Source organism: Enhydra lutris, unplaced genomic scaffold, assembly GCF_002288905.1.
Source record: "Enhydra lutris kenyoni isolate GAN:26980312 unplaced genomic scaffold, ASM228890v2 scaffoldscaffold13, whole genome shotgun sequence".
NCBI classification, from domain to species: Eukaryota; Metazoa; Chordata; class Mammalia; order Carnivora; family Mustelidae; genus Enhydra; species Enhydra lutris.
In genome coordinates, this window is record NW_019154097.1 from 34,306,207 (window position 1) to 34,327,252 (window position 21,046).

The 21,046-nt window shown below is 51.5% G+C and overlaps 1 protein-coding gene across 2 annotated transcripts in view; it reads left to right on the forward strand.

Moving 5' to 3' along the window:
• Positions 1 to 21,046, forward strand: part of LOC111145678 (G protein-coupled receptor 107) — a 75,378-nt gene that overhangs the window by 36,674 nt on the left and 17,658 nt on the right. Inside the window, exons 10-15 of one of the 2 annotated variants that reach the window (XM_022500772.1) lie at positions 1,133 to 1,208; positions 2,544 to 2,617; positions 3,028 to 3,145; positions 5,291 to 5,421; positions 7,811 to 7,866; positions 9,984 to 10,038. In XM_022500772.1, the coding sequence (XP_022356480.1) occupies positions 1,133 to 1,208; positions 2,544 to 2,617; positions 3,028 to 3,145; positions 5,291 to 5,421; positions 7,811 to 7,866; positions 9,984 to 10,038 (510 nt within the window). The remainder of the gene's footprint in view (positions 1 to 1,132; positions 1,209 to 2,543; positions 2,618 to 3,027; positions 3,146 to 5,290; positions 5,422 to 7,810; positions 7,867 to 9,983; positions 10,039 to 21,046) is intronic. The other variant, XM_022500773.1, reaches the window with a different exon arrangement.

Here is a 21,046-nt window from a genome sequence, read left to right on the forward strand (position 1 = left end):
CCCTTCTGGAGTGCTCCTCTATGTAACTGTGAAGTGGGGAGCCGGCAGTGTGTGCGTTGCGCACGCAGTTCTGAGCTGACTTTCCCCGTGCCGGTTTTTAAACAGTCCTCCCCGTTCCTCCTCATTTGCTGCCCCCGTATCGCTCCTATGTCAAGCCTCCATGTGTCAGGCTTTCTGTTCTCTGTCAGGCTTTCTCTTCTGTCGGCTTGTCTAATGCTGTACCCGTTCCACACGTTTGCCTGCTGTGGCTTCGCAGAACGTCTTGATATCTGAGAGTATGAGTTTCCTCTGTGGCTCTTAGTCAAGTTTTATGTACTTTAAGAGTTTTACATTTGTCTGCTAAATGGTCTGGTGTCCTAGGACATTAGTCCCAGGGCGAGGAGGCAGCCCGAAGGTGGACGGGTGTCTGTGTAGGCACGGCGGTGGGAGCCGACACTTCCCCCGCTGGCCTGGTGTGTCTGGCCTCGGTCCTGCCTGCCGCCTGGCTCCTCCTGCCCCACTCCGGGCCGCCGCTGGCCCCCACAGCCAAGCCTGGGCACCTTCTGCTCCCCCAGGGGCTTCTTGCCAGTTTTGTAGATCCTGTCACCTCATGCTTGACTCTGGGGCCTTTCCAGGGTGGTTACTGGGCACAAAGCTGGCAGGCTGCACGGGTTCCCATCTTATCAGGAGCTGGAACTCGTCCTGTCTGGCTTCAGTGCCTAACGCTACTCCAGTCACAACACAGACTGCACAAGAGGGGACTCTGGGGCTCTGTCGGGGCTGTTTCTGTTGGCGGAAATGAGGTCTCCAAAGTGCTTCATGGGTGTGGTTTGCTTAGATAATATTTAGTGCTTCCTTATAAATGCATCTGATGCCCGGAGCTTTAGCCATCCTTTGGAGGGTGGGGGAATGGAATATTGCTTTTTTTTTTTTTTTTTTTTTAAAGATTTTATTCATTTATTTGAGAGGGAGGGGAGGAGCACGGAGGGAGAGTGAGAGAGAACCAGACTCCATGCTGAGTAGAGAGCCTGATGCGGGGCTGGATCCCAGGACCCTGAGATCATGACCTGAGCCGAAGGCAGATGCTTAACTGACTGAGCCACCCAGGCGCCCCTGGGATATTCCTTTAATTCTTTTCTCTCCATTTTTATAGGAATGACGTATTTAAAATTCACTGGTTGATGGCGGCCCTTCCTTTCACAAAGTCTCTTTCCTTGGTGTTCCACGCGGTATGTATTCACGTTTCTGGTCATTTACGAAATGAGATACGGTGTCTCTACAGTCAGGAAAAACGAAGTGGAAGGAAGGGGAGCTAGGTCAGTGGGAAATAAGATGAGGGTAGACCTTCTCTCATGAGGCATTTGGTGTGGGAGGGGCCGTCACAGGGATAAATCCTGACACCCTCAGTCAGTGACCTGAGCCCGGAGACAGCTTCCAACATAACGCACATACCCAGAGTTTTCCTAGAACCTTCCTTGTTTTTGTTCCTTTTTGTTTGTTTTTTTTTTCAAGATTAGAGTGCCACCTGCCACATTGTTTCTGTGGCTTGATTTTTCTCCTTCCCCGTGTGCCCATTTGATTTGAAGCTTGGTGTGAGCGTACTTGAGAGAACAGTGATGCTCTACACATGGAGGCGTGTGAGTTGCGCTTGCACTTGGAATAGTTGTCTGGCCGCGGAGTGAAGTGCATCTGCCCGCGGGAGGAAGGTCACAGCTGCCCAGTGGCACCCGCCAGCTGCACTTGGGAGGTTGACAGTCTCCAGACACGCGCTGTCCTGCCCTTCAGAGTGTTGGCGTCAGAGGCGTAGTAATGCGTGCAGTTACAGTCTCTGGAAATGACAGTTACTTGGATCATTTCCCATTTGGATCTAAGTGAAAAGAATCTTTCTGGAACTTGGTTGTTAATGAATGACAAGACCCTTGAGTCACTTCAGTGTCCAGATAGCTGTTCGGATGAAAGGTCTACGAAGACATCAGTGCTGGCGTTTGTGAGTCGTGCCAGGAAGCATTGCGAGTGCACTACTGAAACTGGCCTTTTCAATTAAAATGTGCTGGTGGCTTTAAGTAGCTCGAAATGCACAGATTTTTTTTCAAAAAGACAAAACAACAGCACAGGGGAAACTGTGTGACTCCACCTGGATTTTTTCTTTTTTCTTTTTTTTTTGCTGGTGGGAGCCCCATGCGGGATGCCATCCTAGGACCCTGGGATCATGACCTGAGCTGAAGGCAGACGCTTCACTGGCTGAGCCCCCAAGGCATCCTGGTCCTTGGGGATTTTAAAGAAAATAACAGGCAGCTGTCTGCCCGAGTGAATCTCCTGCCTCAAGAGAGGGACCGGGCCTGTGTGCTGGTGGTGTCGAAACTTGTGGCAGGTTTCTCATGCTGCCTGACCTTGGCAGTGCCTTCACATGCTGGATAGTGAATTGACAAGTGAGGTATTAGTGGCTGGGGTGAGGGGACACCCCCCCACCACATGGTGAGGTGCTGTGGTGGTACGTGCTCTGCTTCCCTGTGCGTGAAGGCATGTGGGAGATGGGCCTCTGAAATGCGGTTGTTCCGTTGCAGATCGACTACCACTACATCTCGTCCCAGGGCTTTCCCATCGAGGGTTGGGCTGTCGTGTACTACATCACTCACCTGTAAGTACACAGAGTGACCCGAGAAGTGCTCATCCCACAAGGCGACGTGCTGGAGAAGCTGGGGAGGCCATGGTGGGGAGGGACCCGCCTCGCATGAACAGTCGCTGCCCGCCCATGGCAGCTTGTCCGGGTTCCTGCCACGCCGGAGCTGTGTGGCACCCGGGTGGCTGTCCAGACCTGAGAACTCGGTCCTGCTGGCTCAGGAGGGGGCTGCGTCCGTGGGGCGGGTTAGCTGCACGGAGGTGGGGGACGTGGCGAACCCGTTTGTGTGCTGCTTCACTTAAGAGGCATTTCCTAAATTTGGCCCCTTGTCTTCCCCAAGAAGCCCGTGAAGTCATGAAGGAGCTGAGCAGTGGAACTTGCGGAGAATCTGAAGAGGCCACTGGTGTCTGAAACTTTTTCTTTTGCAGCTTGAAAGGGGCGCTCCTGTTCATCACCATCGCGCTCATCGGCACGGGCTGGGCTTTCATTAAGCACATCCTTTCCGATAAAGACAAAAAGATCTTCATGATCGTCATCCCGCTCCAGGTAAAGGGACCCTGATTCTGGGCCTGTCCAGGCAGAGGGAGGTGGCTCACCCAGAAACCCCGGCTCCTACTGCTGGGGTTCCCTTTCTGGATTCTGGCACACCGAGGCTTCGGGTCACAGCCCTGAGAGCTGTCTGCCGTCACTCATGTGGCGAACGGCTTATGGATGCCTGCACTTGAGTAGAGATCTGCTGGAAAGTCAGGACATGATGGCCTGCCTTCGCGCCTCTGGCTGCCCTCTAGCCGAGCCCAGCTGTATAGTGTTTTAATTAACAAGTTATTGTAAAACTGTGAATGACACCGGCGAGTTCTCACAAGGTGGGATATTAAGTAGACATCAGGGCAACTATTATTAAACCCTTCCTGGTTTGCGACCCTCGGCCAAGGCCACCCTTGCCTGGTTGTGAGCTGCTCGGGAGAGGAACCTTGGGAGAGGCAGAGATTGGGCATAAAGAACTCAGTAAACAGAGGGCCCAGCATGGATGCCTGACTGCTCTGTTCATCCAAAGAGCATGTGTTTGATAAAGTTGTTCTCCTTGTCTGCTCTCATTTGGGAGCCCAGTGTGGGTGTGGCAAGGGGAGCAAGGAAGGGCACAATTCCCTGGGCCTACAGATTCACCTGCTCTGGTGATGGGCAGTCTGGCAGTGTTCGCAGCAAAGCCACCTTCCCGTTAACGACAGAGGGATTCGTGTTAACACCCGGTGAATGGTACAGACCAGTGGCTGTAGGTTTCCCAGGGGAGAGACGAAGGGCCCACATGTGAGCGATCTAGAAGCCTTCTTGGTATAGACCGGCCTTGCCTCGATGTATAAGGAGAGAAATGTGGCAGGCAGAAAAACAGTAGCGGGGACACGTGGTGCTGCTGGCGAGTGAGCAGCGATGCTGAGGAGCCGTCCGGGTCCCGGCGGTCGGTCTCCCGTGGCCGCAGCGCCGGCCACGCTGAGTTCCGCAGCCTGCCAGCGCCTCCCAGCTCTGAAGGGAGGGCCTGGGCCCTCCTCCCCCTGTGTTGCACCGCTTATGGTTGCCCTGTCCCCCCAGAGCAGCTATTGTCCCTCCATGCAGACCTTCCTTCCCCATCCAGACTGGGATGTGATGGGGCACAGCCCTTGCCGGCTTCCCTCTCTCACACCCCGAGGGGCTGACCACGAGGTTCCATGGCAGGCAGCTCTGAGGAAATGGGACATTGAAACCATCAAAAACAAGGAAGTCGTGCATCGATAAGCACGGGGACTAGTCTGAGAAGGCCTTGAATATCAGCCTGGAAACGGAAACTCCTTCTTCGTGGTCATGGGGAGCCAGTGCACGCTTCTGAGCGAGAAGTGATTGATGTACAGATGTGCGCCCAGACTTTCCAGAACGTTTCTGGCACTGCGAGAACACCGTCGGGCAGCTCGGGCTGGCTCTGAGGGCAGGGCCTGAGGAATCTGGGCATCGTGGCTGACTGGGGTGGGCGGTGCCTGCCATTCAGCACCTGAGCGGCTCTGCTCAGGCCTCGGAGCCCAAAAAGCAAAGCAGAGTGTCCTGGTGATTTGTGCTGCATCATAGATCACCCCAAATGCAGTGACAGAGAGCAACAATAACCACATACTGTCTCACATTCTATGTGGGTCAGGAGTTGAGGAAGGGCTGCGCTGGGCAGGTCCAACGTGGGGGCCTCCTGCGGTCCGACAGTGGCTGGGGCTTCCTCGAAGTCTTCGCTTACCTCTGTCCCCAGGGCCGGGAAGACTCGATGAGGCAGACTGGGAAACGCTGGGGCTCCTCAGCCAAATCTCTTTCCCTGCCTGGTCTCTCCACCTTGGCTGGCTCGGGGTAGCCAGACTTTTACAAGAGGGTTCAGGGCTCCAAAGGCGTGTGTCCCCAGGGAGCTGGCCGGCCAGAGGTGGTGTCCTTTGTATGACCGACCTTGGAAATCACACGGCCTCACTGCCACCTAACTGTTGCTCAGGGCAGTCACAGGCTCAGGAGGAGGACACAGAGACACTCCCTGAGGGGAGAGCATAGTATTCTGAAAAACACATGGCACTGGAGAGAATGCTGTGACCGTGGTTGGGGACCTGCAGGCCCAAGGGGCCACCCCCTCCTGGGACTGCTGTTGTGGGGATTTGCCCTTGCATTAGGGCTTCAGCCACTTCTCGTGTCCTGTAGGTTCTGGCGAATGTGGCCTACATCATCATAGAGTCCACTGAGGAGGGGACTACGGAGTATGGCTTGTGGAAGGATTCTCTGTTTCTGGTAGACCTGCTGTGCTGTGGAGCCATCCTCTTCCCAGTGGTGTGGTGAGTCCCCCGCAGGGAGGGGGGCTGCGGTGCGCCCTGGGGCTTGTGTGCCGAACAAGACCAGGCTGCTGAACCAGCCTTTCCCAGTCCGGTCCGAGTCACGTAGGGCATCTGCCGGACACATGCAGCCTCCTGGCTCCCCAGCGGACGTGGGTCCGTCTCCAGCAGGAGCCTGGGGTTGGCGTTTGCATCCAGTTCCTCAGTGCATTCTGGCAGAGCGGATCTGGCGCCGTGGCTTTGAACACAGAGGAGACAATAGAGAAGGGTCTGGAAACGAGAGCTCAGCAGCAGCGTAACCTAGCAGCATGATTTAGAGGGAAGGGAATTGAAATCCCATAAATAGCCTTTTCTTGCCGGGTTAGACACAGAGTGCGGGAGTGCGTGATTCTGAACTAGCGAGAGGCCCAGCGCATCACCACGTACGTATCCCCAGAACTGCAGGCCGGAGGTGCACACGCTGTGCTCCAGTTCTGTAAAGAGGCATTAGCACCCTGTCCGTGGTTGATGAGAGAAAATGTCCTTGTTAAATCTGATGCCAGGTGAAGGGAATTACTGGTTCTGTAGGAAGCAGTAGAGGGAGAAAGTTCTGGCAACAACGCTACAGTGAACTAGTTCATGGCTGTTTGGGAGCAGTTACTTCTTTTTGAATAAAGTTTTTATTTTTATTTTATTTTTTATAGGTTTTATTTATTTGACAAAATGAGAGGACAGGCATGGGGAGCAGCAGGCAGAGGGAGGGGGGAAGCAGGCTTCCGGCTGAATCAGGAGCCAGATATGGAGTTCGAACCCAGTACCGTGGGATCATGACCTGAGCCGGAGGCAGACGCTTAACTGACTGAGCCACCCAGGTGCCCCCAGAGTAAAATTATTAAAAATATATTTACCTGCTTTCCATTAGAAATGATGTGGTCCACACTGCAGTGGTCTCATGAAGTAAATTCTTATTTTCCCGGATCCTGGGATTTATCTTCTTTCCGTTATTCTGATTATTTAGAACATGGTGCCAGTGGAGTGTAATCCTTATTCCAGCCCATCAGACTAAGTCTTGATCCTTACTCTGTCACCCATCACACCGGCGCACGTAGCTGTGCAGTGGCTAGTTTCCAGCAGAGACCACAAAGCACGAAGGAGGCTTTCTGAGCGCTCCCGCCACCCCGCGTCCTACCGGGTGCAGGCAGCTCAGGCACCTGTAGCAGGATGACCAGCGCTGTCTTCAGATAGAGCGCCTGACTGTTCTCGAACAGTCTGATCCCTTCTCTCCCATCTACTACTCCTGTCAGAAAGAAGGGACTTGGGGATTTGGGGAAGATCCGGGTGAGCCTCAGGGCTGCGAGTGGCCATTTCCTGCCGCTTGTTCATTTCAGCACCAACGAGCAGGTGCTGCGTGGCAAGGTTCTTGAAGGTGAAGGTTCTGGAAGTTGCTGTAAGATGTAAAACTAGGTCCTAGAGGAGACTTAAGGAATAGTATCGAAGGTTCTTTTGAAGCGCTCAGAATCTGCTGGCTTGGGTTTGGTGCGAGCTTTGTGCTAGCTGACTCTCCTGCCCTGCGCCATCCAGTTCTCCTGGGTGGGAAGATGACTCAGCGGCAGCAGTGGCGGGAGGGGTGGCTGTCCTTAGGAGAAAAGGCTTATAGTCATGGTCAGATAGAGAGTGAGTGGCCTGTGAGGACTTCAGCCCCCATGTAAGACCCGTCCTCCCCCTGGGTGGATCGGCCTGGGCTGTTGCCATCGTTCTGGGGCAGTCCCTCCCTCCCAGCCTCTGCGCTCTACCTAGAACTCCGGCCCCTCGCAGTGCTCGTCCGGGAATGTGTGAATGCTGCTCTGGTGCTGTAGTGAGCTACCCAGCACATCGCAGCAGGAAGACGGACTCCCTGGAGGCCGACACTTTGTCCAGCCGAGTTCTGCATCTCCAGTCAGTGAAACAGGGAGTTTGCGGGAAACCAAGTGCTCCCGAGCTCCTAGACCTAGACTTTAGAAATCAGCCTCTAGCCTTGGTGTTGGGTGGGGGGAGCATGTTCTCCAGGTAGCAGGTGCTGTCCACGGCTGTGTTGCGGGATGGTGTAGTTGTGGGAATGAAAGATTGTAGGTGGAGGGAGAGATTCAAGAGGTTTGAAATGATTGTTTTGCTTTGTCATCCCCTCACACCCAGGCCCCTGCCAGACCTTTTTTGGCCATTAGAGGGCGTCCTTAACTCGCAGGCTTGAGCCCCAGACAAGGCAAGGTGTCCCCTAGCAGAGATGATGTTGTTTAGGGAGAGTGCTCTAAAGCCATCTGGGCCAGCCCTTTCCGTTGAGAACTGGGGAATTCAAGGCCGTGAGTTACTAGTGCTGGAAACAGAGAAGAATGCAGATCTGCCAACTAACTTTTGTTCTCCAAACATTTATTTTTAGGTCAATCAGGCATTTACAAGAAGCATCAGCGACAGATGGAAAAGGCAAGTTCCCTTGTGCTCTTTGGTGCTGCTGGTCCTTCCCCAAAGCCGCAAGCCTGGGTACTGCCGGGAGGTGGAGGCAAAGGGCTGCTGTCTCCTGGGAGGCAGGCTGGGGAGCCCCAGGGACTTGGTGAGAGCAGCCAGGGTTGTTTGCTCCACAGGCAGGAGGTAAACTTCGCAAAGGTCCACTGTGGAGGGAGGCGGGGGGGGGGGCGATTGCCGCTTGATAAGATGATTCATTCCGTTTCCACTCGTGAGCGTGATTTTCACCTTCTCTAGACTGAGTCAGGAGGAGAAAATCTTGTCTGGGAAGGACCAGATAGCACTTCACTGTGAGAACAGGAGGCATAATGGATTGGGGATGGCTATGTGTAAAGCATCCCTTCCTGCTGATTTAACACGCTTTCAAAATAGATGTGTCGGGATTCATTTAAGATGAGACCGGTGCCAGAGAGAACCTTCGAAACGCTCTGGCCTTTACATGCCGGTGCCTTGATAACCCTCCTGTATCTCTTTGGTTTTCTAACCATCCCTCCTAAGAAAAGCCACAGAGAAAATGTTTTGTGCATTTCTGAGCTGATTTGAATAGTGCACGATGGCATAAAGGGGGGCTTTGGACCACTAGGGACTGAGAAGCAGTGCTTTCTCAGTGCTCGGAGCCACCAGTGGGTCCGGGTGCTGACAGCAGTGTACTTCAAGGCAGATAATTCATTTGTTGTTGATGAAGTTTTGTTGACCCCTTTGCTGACCCTTTCTTTAATTATTGTAAAAGTAATAGGATTCATTTTAGAAAAATTGGAAATCAGGTAATAGGTACCTGTCTTATTTCACACTTGCCATATAATTAATACCACATGATTTTCTGATTTTCTTTAAGTTGAACTACACCCGAGTTCAAGGCTTCACGCCAGTGTCTGGCGGGATCCCGGGGTTTTTACGTAGAGCACCGCACTCGGGGGTGTCTGCTACTCTTGTGATTTTGGTCCACAGTCCTTGCTTTGGAGACTCCTGCCATCCGGCCCTCATAGCGCTCTGGCTCTGGGCGGCCTGGCACCAGGGGGTCCTGCCTCCCTGGGCCCACCCCTCCTGAGTAGCTGCAGGCCCCACTCAGAATGTGCCAGCCCGTTTTCTTTCCTGTCCTGGGAAATAGCTCTTTGTTGTTTTTCCCTCTTTTTCTTCAAAAGCACTGGGTTCCCTTCTCCCTCTGGGACAGATTCTTGTCAGTGAGTTTCAGCTTGAACTTCGTATAAAGGATTTGCTTTTAGCCTGGTTCAGAGCTCAGAGAGCCCTCCTGCCTTCTTGGAATGGGGTAAGGGGAAATCACAAAAGATAAAACACAAATTAGAATCCTAATAAAGCACCGCAGCACAAACAGAAAAATCCAAAATAAAAAATAAAAACTCACCTTCTGAGAATAACTGTCTGGGAGATATTCTTGTCTTCTTTCTTCTTTTTCTGTGCTTGTCACATAAAAAGGAGCCTTTATTATTTTTGTCAATGAATAGGTCGTTCTCTCAGTTTTAACGTATTAAGGGGCAGCCAGCTGGCTTGGTTCGCAGGCTCAGTCGGTGGACCATGTGGCTTTTGATCTCAGGGTCGTGGGTTCGAGCCCCATGTTGGATATAGACATTACTCAAAATTTAAAGTTTAAAAAATGTTTTAATATCTTGAGGTGAGACATTTTACTTTTTCATCTTTATACACTTCGGTGTTTCTGGATTCATTTCTCTTACTGCTGGGCTGAAAATGCTTAAAAATTCCAAGGAGGCCGTCCTCCAGTTGGTAAGTTTTATGGGTAGTTTTTTTCTTGGCCTCGCCGTTCCCCTTTGTGGATCCTCTGACCTTCCTCACCAGCTCCGTTTCCCTCTTCTCCATCATCCTGATCCCTCTGACGGCCTCTCTGCTTTCCGCAGCCAGCTTTGAAGGGCTTGGGGATGACCACGGTAATGAATCGTCTCTGTGACCATTCATTCTGCAAGTGGCTGGTGGCTAGTGGTTGATGGTTAGCCGGCTGAACCAAGATGGGATCGGAATTGTCCCCACGCATCTGTAGTGAAAAGAAATGACCTAAATGCTGTTGTCATCGTCTGGGGCACACGAGGCAGTTTCTCGTTTTTTCCACCAGGTGACAGCACGCGACCTATTCAGCGAGAGCAGTGTCAGAACAGGAAGTCACAGGAGCAGACCAGGGCTCTTGCTCACAGTTTGCTGGTTGACATACTGTTAAGAAAGCCCCCGTTTCGCATCAGCAAATATCACAAATCCTTTGAAAGGGGGTTGGGGTGCCTGGGTGGCTCAGTTGTTGGGTGTCTGCCTTCGCTCAGGTCATGATCCCAAGCTCCTGGGATCAAGCCCCGCATCGGGCTCCCTGCTCAACGGGAAGCCTGCTTCTCCCTCCCCGACTCCCCCTGCTTGTGTTCCCTCTCGCCCGCTGTGTCTCAGTCCGTCAGATAAGTAAATTTAATTTAATTTAAAAAGGAGGACAGAGTAGTTAGAGTGCGGGTGTCTTGATCAGTGTGCTTTCACTGAATTGATTTAGGCCATGGCTGCTTATTCGCTGATCTGCAAATGCATATTTCATTCAGGACTTTGAAAAATGGTTATGCCAGTAACTCTTCCAGAGGCGGGGAGGTCACGTCCCCCCTGCAGAGAACTCTCAGGAATAGCATCCCCTGCCCCTCAGCGCAAGCCACCCTGGGTTGTGACGGCAGAGCAGGTGGGGAGAGAAGTGAGGCAGGAGCTGGAGCCAGCATACTGCTAAGCGCCCTGCCGCAGGCTCCCCGGTGTTGTGCTTGACCTCCCCCCGGCCCCAGCCCGTGCTGCTCAGCGCCCCCTTCTGCGGTCTGGAGGCAGCTGGCAGAGTGAAGGCCATGGGCAGTGATGGCCGCTGCTAGATCCGCAAGCATTTTGCAGGTTGGCAGCTGATGGTTCCTGATCTGAGGCTCTTTGTGCCACTGACTCAGTGCATGACCTTGACAGTGACTTGGGCTTGAGACTCTCCGTGTAAGTGCAGTCCAGGCTCACTGATTGCCAGTGGGGGAAGTGCTGTTTGCAGTGGCTGTCCCTGCATTTGGGGTGGCGGGGGGCCTTCAGAGCGCTTGTTTGGATGTTTACCTCTTTGTCTCTGGAGTCCTTTTGACTGAACCTGAGGGAAACATTAAGGATGAAACCGCCCAGTGTCCTTCAGCTGCGTCTTTGTCTCCTCTGTCACACGCTGTTGCTTCTCTGAGCTCCTGGGTCGTTGAAAGTCACTGTCGCGCAGCGTTCTCTGAACGGAAGCTTCCCGAGTACCGCACAGACACCCGAGCTCGGGTTGCACCAGGTTTTGCCCGCCGACATTGACTGTCACTGCCCTTGAGGGTGGACCTGTTTCCTCCTTACTCCACCATCATTACCTCCGAGGACTGGCCGGGGGATAGACGTCCTACATTTGGTTAACAGTTCCTGCCGCTGCTGGTCTTTTTTCCCTGTCGTGTTTCTGAGGAAGACTCAGAGGAAGTGTTCTGAGGACTCTGGCTTTTATGTGAGCTTCAGAGGCATTTAAACAAACGGTGACAGGCTCTGGTGGCGAGGTTTGTGGAGGCCTGGCCTCACTGGGAGCGGCTGCCATGTTCTGCAAGTAGCTGCGGCCGTGGGAAGTACTCATCAGGGTAGCAGTTCCCACGAGGGTCCTCGGGGTCACGCTGTTTTCGTTGCTGGCCACGGTCATCGTTTTTTGCTGTTGACGTTGGCTCTGATGGTACAGGAGCAGTGGTGGGTCAGGCAGCGGCGGCCTGAGCATGATTCGAGGCAGTAGCACCGAACTATATCAGCAGCCCTTACTCCCTGCTTGCCAGGGGTGAAAGAGGCTCCTTTCACTTAAGAGTGGCCTCAATGGGGGTGCCTGGGTGGCTCAGTGAGTTAAAGCCTCTGCCTTCGGCTCAGGTCATGATCCCAGGGTCCTGGGATGGAGCCCCGCATGGGCTCTCTGCACAGTGGGGAGCCTGCTTCCTCCTCTCTGTCTGCCTGCCTCTCTGACTACTTGTAATCTCTGTCTATCAAATAAATAAAATCTTTAAAAAAAAAAAAAAGAGTGACCTCAATGAAATAGTAAAAACTACTGTTATTAAATCTCAACCCTTAAACATATGTCTTTTAACATTCCAAATGTCATGAAATGGGAAGTATACGTGAAGCACTTCTGTCAGGCACTGGAGTATGATAGTTGTCTTATGGGAACGCACATGTACAGTTGTTGGAGTTGCAAGCTGAACCAGCTGCTTTTCTCTTGGGAAATCATTTTTGTTTGAAAGAATAAAACTTTGGTATGGCTACTCAGACATGAGCTTTTGTCAGACATCTTAAAAATGAATGAAGTAAACAGTTCAGGGAAATGAGAAGTATTTGTTGCTGGCAATCTCATTTTCACTTGAAAGCACAAATGTTAATTTAGGAAGACTTATATCCACCACTGAAGGCTTGATAGCTTCCCTCTTCTTAAAAGACATATGTGAGAAGGGGTAATATTAACAAATGTGACTTTAAAAAGTATTTTATGATAAAAAGAGTCAATATTTCAGAGACCTGTGTGACTGGGTCGAACCTGGCCAGTGCATGTGACACAGTCATGCATGAATAAAATATCCATTCAAAGTGCAAGGTGGACCATTGGATTTTTTCTTTAAGATTTTTCTTTTTTAAAAAAGATGTATTTATTTATTTGAGAGAGAGTGCAGGTATACACGAGAGGGGCCAGGGCAGAGGGGGAGGGACAAGCAGACTCCCCACTGAGCAGGGAGCCCTATGAGGGCCTCCATCTCATGACCCCAAGATCATTACCTGAGCCGAAATAGAGTCGGATGCTCAGCTGACTAAGCCACCCAGGCGCCTCAGGATTTTAAAGTAATCTCTACACCCAGCGCAGGGCTCGAACTCACAACAAATGACAGGTCATGGACGCTCGCTGATACAGTTTCAGATTCCCCACCTCACTAATCTTTAAGAAGCTAGCACTTGTCGGGGCACCTGGGTGGCTCCGTCGTTAAGCATGTTTCAGGTCATGATCCCAGGACCCGAGGATTGATCCCTGCATTGGGCTTTCTCCTCGGGGGGAAGAAGCCTGCTTCTCCCTCTCCCACTCCCCCTGCTTGTGTTCCCTCTCTCACTGTGTCTCTCTCTGTCAAATAAAATCTTAAAAAAAAAAAAAAAAAAGCTACCAGTTGTCAAGTTTTAATGTCAAAGAAGACTGTCACAGTTCTCTGAAAAGGCCCCTGTCTGTATAAGGCCGTATTTTCTTCACATAGTGCAACCAAAACACTTTCATGGCACATTGACTACAGAAGCAGATATGAGAATCCAGCTGTATTCTGTTAAGCCAGACATCAAAGAGATTTTACAAAAACAAAACAATTCCAATCATCTCAAGTTTTTTTGAATGAGTTTTTTTTTTTTTAAGATTTTATTTATTTATTTGACAGAGAGAGGTTACAGTAGGCAGAGAGGCAGGCAGAGAGAGTGGGGGGAAGCAGGCTCCCTGCTGAGCAGAGAGCCCGATGCAGGGCTCGATCCCAGGACCCTGACATCATGACCCGAGCCGAAGGCAGAGGCCCAACCCACTGAGCCACCCAGGCACCCTTGAATGAGTTATTTTTAATTAAAAAAATGTTTATACTAGTAATGGATTTGTTACTTTTAAATTGATTATTAAATACTTTTGAAATTTGTTTAATTTTCTAATATGATAAATATTGGTAGATTTTACCCACATAAACAAAGTTCTTTGAGGTCCTCAGTAATTTTTAAAAAGTGGGAAGGAATCCTGAGACCAAAAGTTTGAGAACCGTGTGATAGGGATGAGGCTTCTGGAATCTCTCGTGGTCATGACTGCCATGACCGAAAAGCCTGCCTGTTTTGTTTTTTTTTCCCCGTGCCTAGAGAGTTTATTTCAGACTTACATAGCCGGATTCTTGTGAGTAAATATTTAGAGTTCATTAGTTCTGGGCATCTCGTGCCAAAAAAGTATGTTTTATTTGGGGGCATTCATGTAAACAGACCTAATGAAAAACCCATTGATGAGAAAGGAAGAAAATTACCCTGGCCTGTTTCTATAAATAGTTTTCTTAAAAGATTTTATTTATTTATTAGAGAGAGCGCATGCACAAGTAGGAGAAGGGGGCGGGTGGCAGAGGGAAAGGGAGAAGTAGACTCCCTTCTGAGCAGGGAGCCTGACATGGGGCTTGATCCCAGGACCCCTGAAGGCAGACGTTCAACGGGCGGAGGGCGCCCCCCCACCCCCCGTCCCCCGCCGGCCCCTGTAAATGACGTTTTCCTGGAATGCACCTTGCCCGTTTGTGTGTGCACTGTCTGTGGGCGCTTTTGCGCTTCAATGGCAAAGTTGAGTCCTTGGGGTGGAGATCATCAGGCCCACGAGGGTGCTCTCTGAGCTTCTAGAGAAAAAGTTCGCCAACTCCTGGCTGTTGTTAGACATTAAAGAGATTCGTATCTATAACAGAATGATACTGACCACTGACTGCTCACCCCTTACTTAGCGCTTTGAAAACTGTAAGGCTTGCATAGATCTAAGAACTTACCGCTTGTAAGCGTTTATGGAACTCCATTTTGTGTCTAGGACTGTGTTGTCATTTGATTGGGGCAATAGCTTTTGCACCATTTTCTGCTTTGATATTGTACCTAATTATTCTAATAGGACCCTGTGTTTTTCTTTCACTAACAAGATGGCCTTTAACATGACTTGCTGTCGGTTTACCAGGAGCGCTCCGGGTTTTACACTTGCACCGGAGCTGACGTTTATAAGCACTGTCTTCCCTGACTCCTTTGACTCAGTTCCTGGCTATAATCTCAGGTTTCTCCAATCTTTATTTACATTTTCCCAGGAGAAACTAAGTGCGCGGGGCCACTGATGCGGTAGGCAGGGAGGATTATTATTACTAGGCCAGACCAGGAAGCCCTAGGTCAAAAGCCCTAGGGTGAAGAAGGAGGTGAGGAGAAGGAGGAGCCTCCCAGCCACACATTTTGCTGTGATTTCCCTTCCCCAGCGCGAGGGGAGGGCTCTAGGACTGGGTGCCACCTGGGCGGGGATGAGTTCCTCCAGAATTGTTCTGTGCTGTTTTCTGCCTTGCCCTTGAAGATAGCGTTGGGATTGCCCACTCTGGAGCACGGTTTCAGGATAACAGGAGAGAAGGGGCAGAAAAAATGAGATACCCTTTATCTGGTCACTCAAAAAATTTTCATCCTTCCTCTTGGCCCTGGGTGTGGAGCTGGAGCATATGTTCATGATCCTCTCCCAACCCTGAAGTCTGAAGCCGTTCACATGAGAGCACCATAAACAGCCCTCTGCTCCAGAAAGGTGGCGTGCTGGCAGGCCAAGAAGGCTTTCTCTCAGGCCGGTATGATGCAGCGGCTCAGAAGGCTCCCCTGCCAGGGCGCCTGGGTGGCTCAGTGGGTTAAGCCTCTGCCTTCGGCTCAGGTCTTGATCTCAGGGTCCTGGGATCGAGCCCCATATCGGGCTCTCTGCTCGGCAGGGAGCCTGCTTCCCCCCCTCTCTCTGCTCCTCTGCCTACTTGTGATCTCTATCTGTCAAATAAATAAAATCTTAGAAAAAAATAAAAGGTTCCCCTGCCATGGGGTGGGGGCAGTGTGGCATTCTGTCCTGCACTCAAGGCCGCCTCATGTCTGAGTGTGGCCAGCTCTCTAGGTCCCACGTTTTCCATGTGGCATCCACGAGTGCATTAGGGGAAGGGGTGTGTAGGCGCCAGAAACTGGGTGAGATTTTGTGCATGCATGCATTTACCTAGGCAGAGGGTTCATGGCTTTCAGCAAATCTCAAAGGAGTCCATGACCCTGGAAAGGGTAAAACTACAGCCAGATAGGCTGTTACGAAGAAGTAAGGCGAAAGAAAGAGTATTTGATTAGACTGGCTACTGCGGTGATTTATCATTTCTTTTAATCACCAAAACCCTGTTTTCATTACTTTCCCCTAGCAGATCACCCAAACTTCCTTTAATGTCGTCAATTAAATCATAGCTTCTGCTCAACATTTCAAAATAATCAGTCATTGTTACAGCCTGAATTAATATAGTCCATAACCAAAAACAGAGAGGCCACTGTATATATCCCCAGCCTGAGAAGCAGTCACATCATGGACACGTTGCCATTTTTTTTTATTAGGCCTTCAAAACATTGGGCACCTTGCTGTCTTGGGGGGCCCCTGGCCACCCGGCAGGCTTGGTTTGCGATGTGAGTCGGTGTGCCCTTCCTGGTCTGGGACAGGGTTCTTCTGCCCAGGGGCCTTGGCTTGGATTTGGTTTCTGCAAGTCCTGAGTCACGGTTGAAACCAATGCTTCTCGGTTGATTACCTACCACAGTATTTGGGGAGATGTGGTTCTCTTATGGAGAAGGTGTTGTCTGCTGTTGGCCAGGCTGTGTCATGATGCAGGGGGACATCTGACTTTCTTCCTCACCCAGCTCATTGCCAACTGTGAGTCTGTGCCATGGACAGGCGGGGAGCGGCGTGCTCCTTGGCTCAGCCCAGCCCCAGCCATGATGTCAGACTAGGGAGGCTTCCAGCGCCATGTGAGCTGTGGGCTGGCGGAGACAGGAGCAGAGTCAGGTCGGCATGGGTCCTTACGACCCCACCTCCCACCTGCAAAGGGCCTTTGGTGTTTCTAGAGCAGAAGGGGACAAGAACAGAAACTCACCAGTTGTGACGGCAGAGATCTTACAGTCTTCCCTGTGGCTGTCAGCCAGTCTCTTGGGCCATTTTTACTTCTTTCTTTTTCTTGTTCCTTTACAGTAACTTTTGCTTACAATAAGGTGCATAGTCCTTACCTGTTCAGTTTGGTGAATTTTGACCATTCCTCAATTACTGTTTTATTGTTTTTTTGCTTTTTTATTTTTTGCTACTTGATGAATAAGGTTATTACTATCTTTATCTGAAATAATCTTCATAGAGAATTGTGGTTTGGTTATTAGCTCTCAGCAGCCCACTCCTGAGCTGGAAGGAAGATTGCCTTCTTCCGAGCTACCCGGTCTTTCTCTTGGGCAAGAGCCATTTTGGGACCGTTCCACCTCTTCTTGGATAGGCAGGCCTCCATCCACTGCTCCCTGGAGGGCCCCAAAACTTGATTTCCGGCAGTAGTTCTGGCAAGCCCTGCATCCAGATAGCGGGTGAAGGGACCAGGTTCACCATCAACGCTTCTTTCCCCGTTGTATTCATCTCCAGTCACTTCCACTTGGCCTTCCTAGATCTTGTCCATGCCAGACCTGTTGAGGAGCCTGCGGGCCAGCAGCGGGCCAGCACGGTACGCTGCGGCATAATTTATCAGGCCAACCTTCCCACCGTACTTTGGGAGTTCATGAGCATAAGCTGTGCACAAATCGTCATATCCTCTGCGGACATAAGCAAGCTGACACATGATACCGCTGTCGGTTACACGAACTGTCGCCTGTATTTAGGTGTTTTGTACTTACTTTTATCTTTTACCAAGCATTTCCTGGCATAATAATCAGTTTTACCCTCTCGTCGTCTTCTGAATTTCGCTTGGTATCTCTTGAAGGAAGTCTTATTCTTGACAACCTTAACAAACCCTGCTCTGGGGGTGCCTAGGGGGCTCAGTGGGTTAAGCCTCTGCCTTCAGCTCAGGTCATGATATCAGGGTCCTGGTATTGGGCCCTTCGTCAGGTTCTCTGCTCAGCAGGGAGCCTGCTTCTCCCTCTCTCTCTCTGCCTGCCTCTTGGCCTACTTGTGATCTCTGTCAAATAAATAAAATCTTAAAAAAGGAAAAACAAACAAACCCACAAAACCTGCTCTGTTTTCTCCTTCCCTTTACCTCTCTCGTGTTCTGTGATCCTGGACCACTTCATTGCTCTTCCCTCCCTCCATCACTCTGAGCTAGTCAGAGCTTAATTTTTCTCCTTAAGTCCCTTTTTTCCCCCATTCTTTTAAAATTAATTCTAACTCTGGATCATTGTTTTAAATGTATATTGGAAATGTATTTTTAAAGATTTTATTTATTTATTTATTTATTTATTTATTTATCTATTAAAGTTTTTATTTATTTATTTGACAGAGAGCACAAGTAGGCAGAGAGGCGGTGGGTGGGGGGGGGAAGCAGGCTCCCCGCTGAGCAGAGAGCCCAATGCGGGACTCCATCATGAGATCATGACCTGAGCCGAAGGCAGAGGCTTATTTATTTATTGAGAGAGAGAGAGAGAGAGAGAGAGAATGCAAGTTCACGAGCAGGGGGAGGGGCAGAGGAACAAGCAGATTGCCCACTGAGCAGGGAGCCCAGTGCTGGGCTCCATCCCAGGACTCCAGGATCATGACTGAGCCAAAGGCAGATGTTTCACTGACTGAGCCACCCAGGAACCCCTGGAAATGTATTTTGATCCACTTTTCACAGGACCCTCAACCATTTGAAAGTCAGAGTTTCCTTCTCTACAGAGTTCTTGTCTTTTTTTTTTTTACTTATTTATTTGACAGAGAGAGAGAGATCACAAGTAGGCAGATCACAGGCAGAGAGAAGAAAAAGCAGGCTCCCTGCGGAGCGGAGAGCCTGACTCGGGGCTCGATCCCAGAACCCTGGGACCATGACCTGAGCCGAAGGCAGGGGCTTAACCCACTGAGCCACCCAGGCGCCCCCAGAGTTCTTGTCTTACACAGCTGTTCCCCATGCCTGCTCCTCATACTGTCTTCATGAGATGGGTTGGTGGGATCTCCTCTTAGTGGAGGCCAGAGACCACCTGCTGAGCTGGTGTCTCCCCAGAATGGATAGTTTCAGGCCAGCGTGGTCTCAGGTCAGCATGTGGCCCGGCTTCCAGGCCTGTGCTCGGCCACGAAAGTGGGGGCAGCTGCTGTGCCACCTCCCACCCCCCCGCCCCGCCATCAGCAGGGGGAGCTTGAACTTGGAGCTTAAGCAGACTGTAGAGCCGCGGAGCTTGACAGTGAGTCAGAGCAACGCTGACGCCAGCCAGGCCTTGCTAGCATCCTTATTTCTGCAATTTTTGTGTTTGACTCAAAATTCCCTTTGAAGCATGGCAGGGAGGAAGCAGGAGAAAAGGATTTGGGGTAGGTGGGGATGGTTTTAAGCTTCGGGGCTTTCTTTATACCCAGAGAAGGATTGTTTTGGAAACGTTTCACCCTTGAAGAGACTGTCACGGGCCTTTGCTTCTGTGTGCCTTGTAAATCGCCCAGTATTAACTCCTCAGGATGGATTGCTGGCAGCTCCTGGGCACTGCCCGGCATTTTGAGCCATGGGCTGGCAGGGGGATTACAAAGCTATGAATTGCCTTTCTCTTAGTGCAGAGTGTAGGCATTGAGAACGTGGTCTTTAGAGAGCTGTGGACTTGGATGTTGAGTACTTGCTTTTCTCCTTAAAAGCTGTGTGACATTGGCTAATCTGCTAAACTTCTCCAGGCCTTAGTTCTTCCTCTGTGAGGCAGTGGTCACAGCGGTTGTTCCTTCACGGGGGCTGTTGTGAGGTTTTTACCCCAGAGGAAGCATGAGAGGTGCCTGGCACATGGTCCCTCACTCCGCCGATGCTGACAACCAGTGTCGTGGTTCAGGACCATCCAGGCGAGTCCACTGGGGAGGAAGGGGGCCATCTGTCTTCTTGCCAGCCTCCTCGTTCCTCTTGGGGGTACAGAGGAAAGGTAAAAGTCTAGGGAAGGGGCAGTATCTCCTCTAGCTGGGGTACCTTTGCTCTTGATACTGGTCACAGAGATGGCTGCCTTGGTAATTGTTTGTGTGTTTTTAAAGATTTAAATTATTTGTTTATTGGGGGGGGCGGCAGAGAGCACAGTAGAGGGAGTGGCAGGCAGAATGGGCAGAGGGAGAAGCAGGCTCTCAGCCGAGCAAGGAGCCCAATGTGGGATTTGATCCCAGGACCCTGGGATCATGACCTGAACCGAAGGCAGATGCTTAACTGACTGAGCCACCCAGGCGCCCCTGCCTTGGTAATTATTTGAAACAGCTGGGCCCTTCCTGCCTCTGTGGGCACTTGTTCTGTTCTCATCAGTAAAAAATAGTTGCCAAAATCCGGAGTCCTGGCCATTTCCTGGGGGGAGAGTGGGGGAGCCCATAGCAGGAGGTGGGCCTCACAGGAGCTCCTAGAGCAGGTGCACAACCTCCCTGCCCCCCGCCCCCTCCTTCCCCGTTCCCTGGGAGCTTCTTCAAAGTCCTTCTGGCTAAGTCCAATTCTGTAACAATGGCAGCCGGGCATCTGTTCTAGGAGAAGCTCTCAGGGTGATGCTGGTGCTCACCCCGGAAAAACCATTGCCATAAAAACATCCTGACCACAAGCAGACCCATGCCTGAGAAGGGAGGGATGGGCCAGGCCCAGGCACACGGAGCCATGACAGTGCAGTGACTAGACTGTGGGGCTTTGGGCTCTCGTTCGAGGCATTTTCCTCCCACCAGACTCACTCTTTGACCATATTTGCTGTTTGTGGTGATGGGGTCAGAAATAGCCAGCCCAGACTCAAGGGGCCTCTATTCCCGTGGGAGGCTGGCCTGCCTCGAGCCAGTGAGTAGCGAGCTGGCAGCGTCCGCCGCTCCAGGGACAGCTCTTTTGGAAAAAAGCAGGAGGCGGCCTGGGATCCCGGGCTGCGACGTGCTGCCTTGCTGGCTGCTCTTTGCGTAGTGCTGGTGAGGCTTCCCCTCCGGGGCTGGATCCTCGCTGCTCGGCAGGCTGACCGCGTCGTGTGCAGATGGCAGCCCCCGCGTCCCCGCTCGGTCCAGTCGCGCTCACTGGAGCCTGGGTTCCTGCCAGATGCGGCAGCCGCTGTACCAGTCTGCGGCCCAGTGGTGTTGGGTCGATGCTATATAACCCTCGTGCGGAAGCAGTAGACATGGGCTGCGTGCTTACTGGATGCCGTTTGCTTTCCACGCACTGACTCCTCACCTCTGCCAACAACCCTCATGGTAGGCGTTGTTATCCTTGTTGGACAGATGAAGAAACTGAGGCTCAGAGAGGTTAAGTGGCTTTTCTGAGGTCACACAGCCAGCAAGCAGCAGAGTTGGAACTTGAACCCAAGTTGTTCAAATGTGCAGGGCCTGCGCTGCTACCTGCTTCTGTTTCCAAGCTCAGTACGTGGGCTCCCTCCCTGACTCTGCGGCCCCCGCTGTGACTGGATCACCCTGTGGGGGCCTGGCCCCCGGAGCAGGGCCAGCGGTATGTCTCGTGTGTGACTGGAAGTG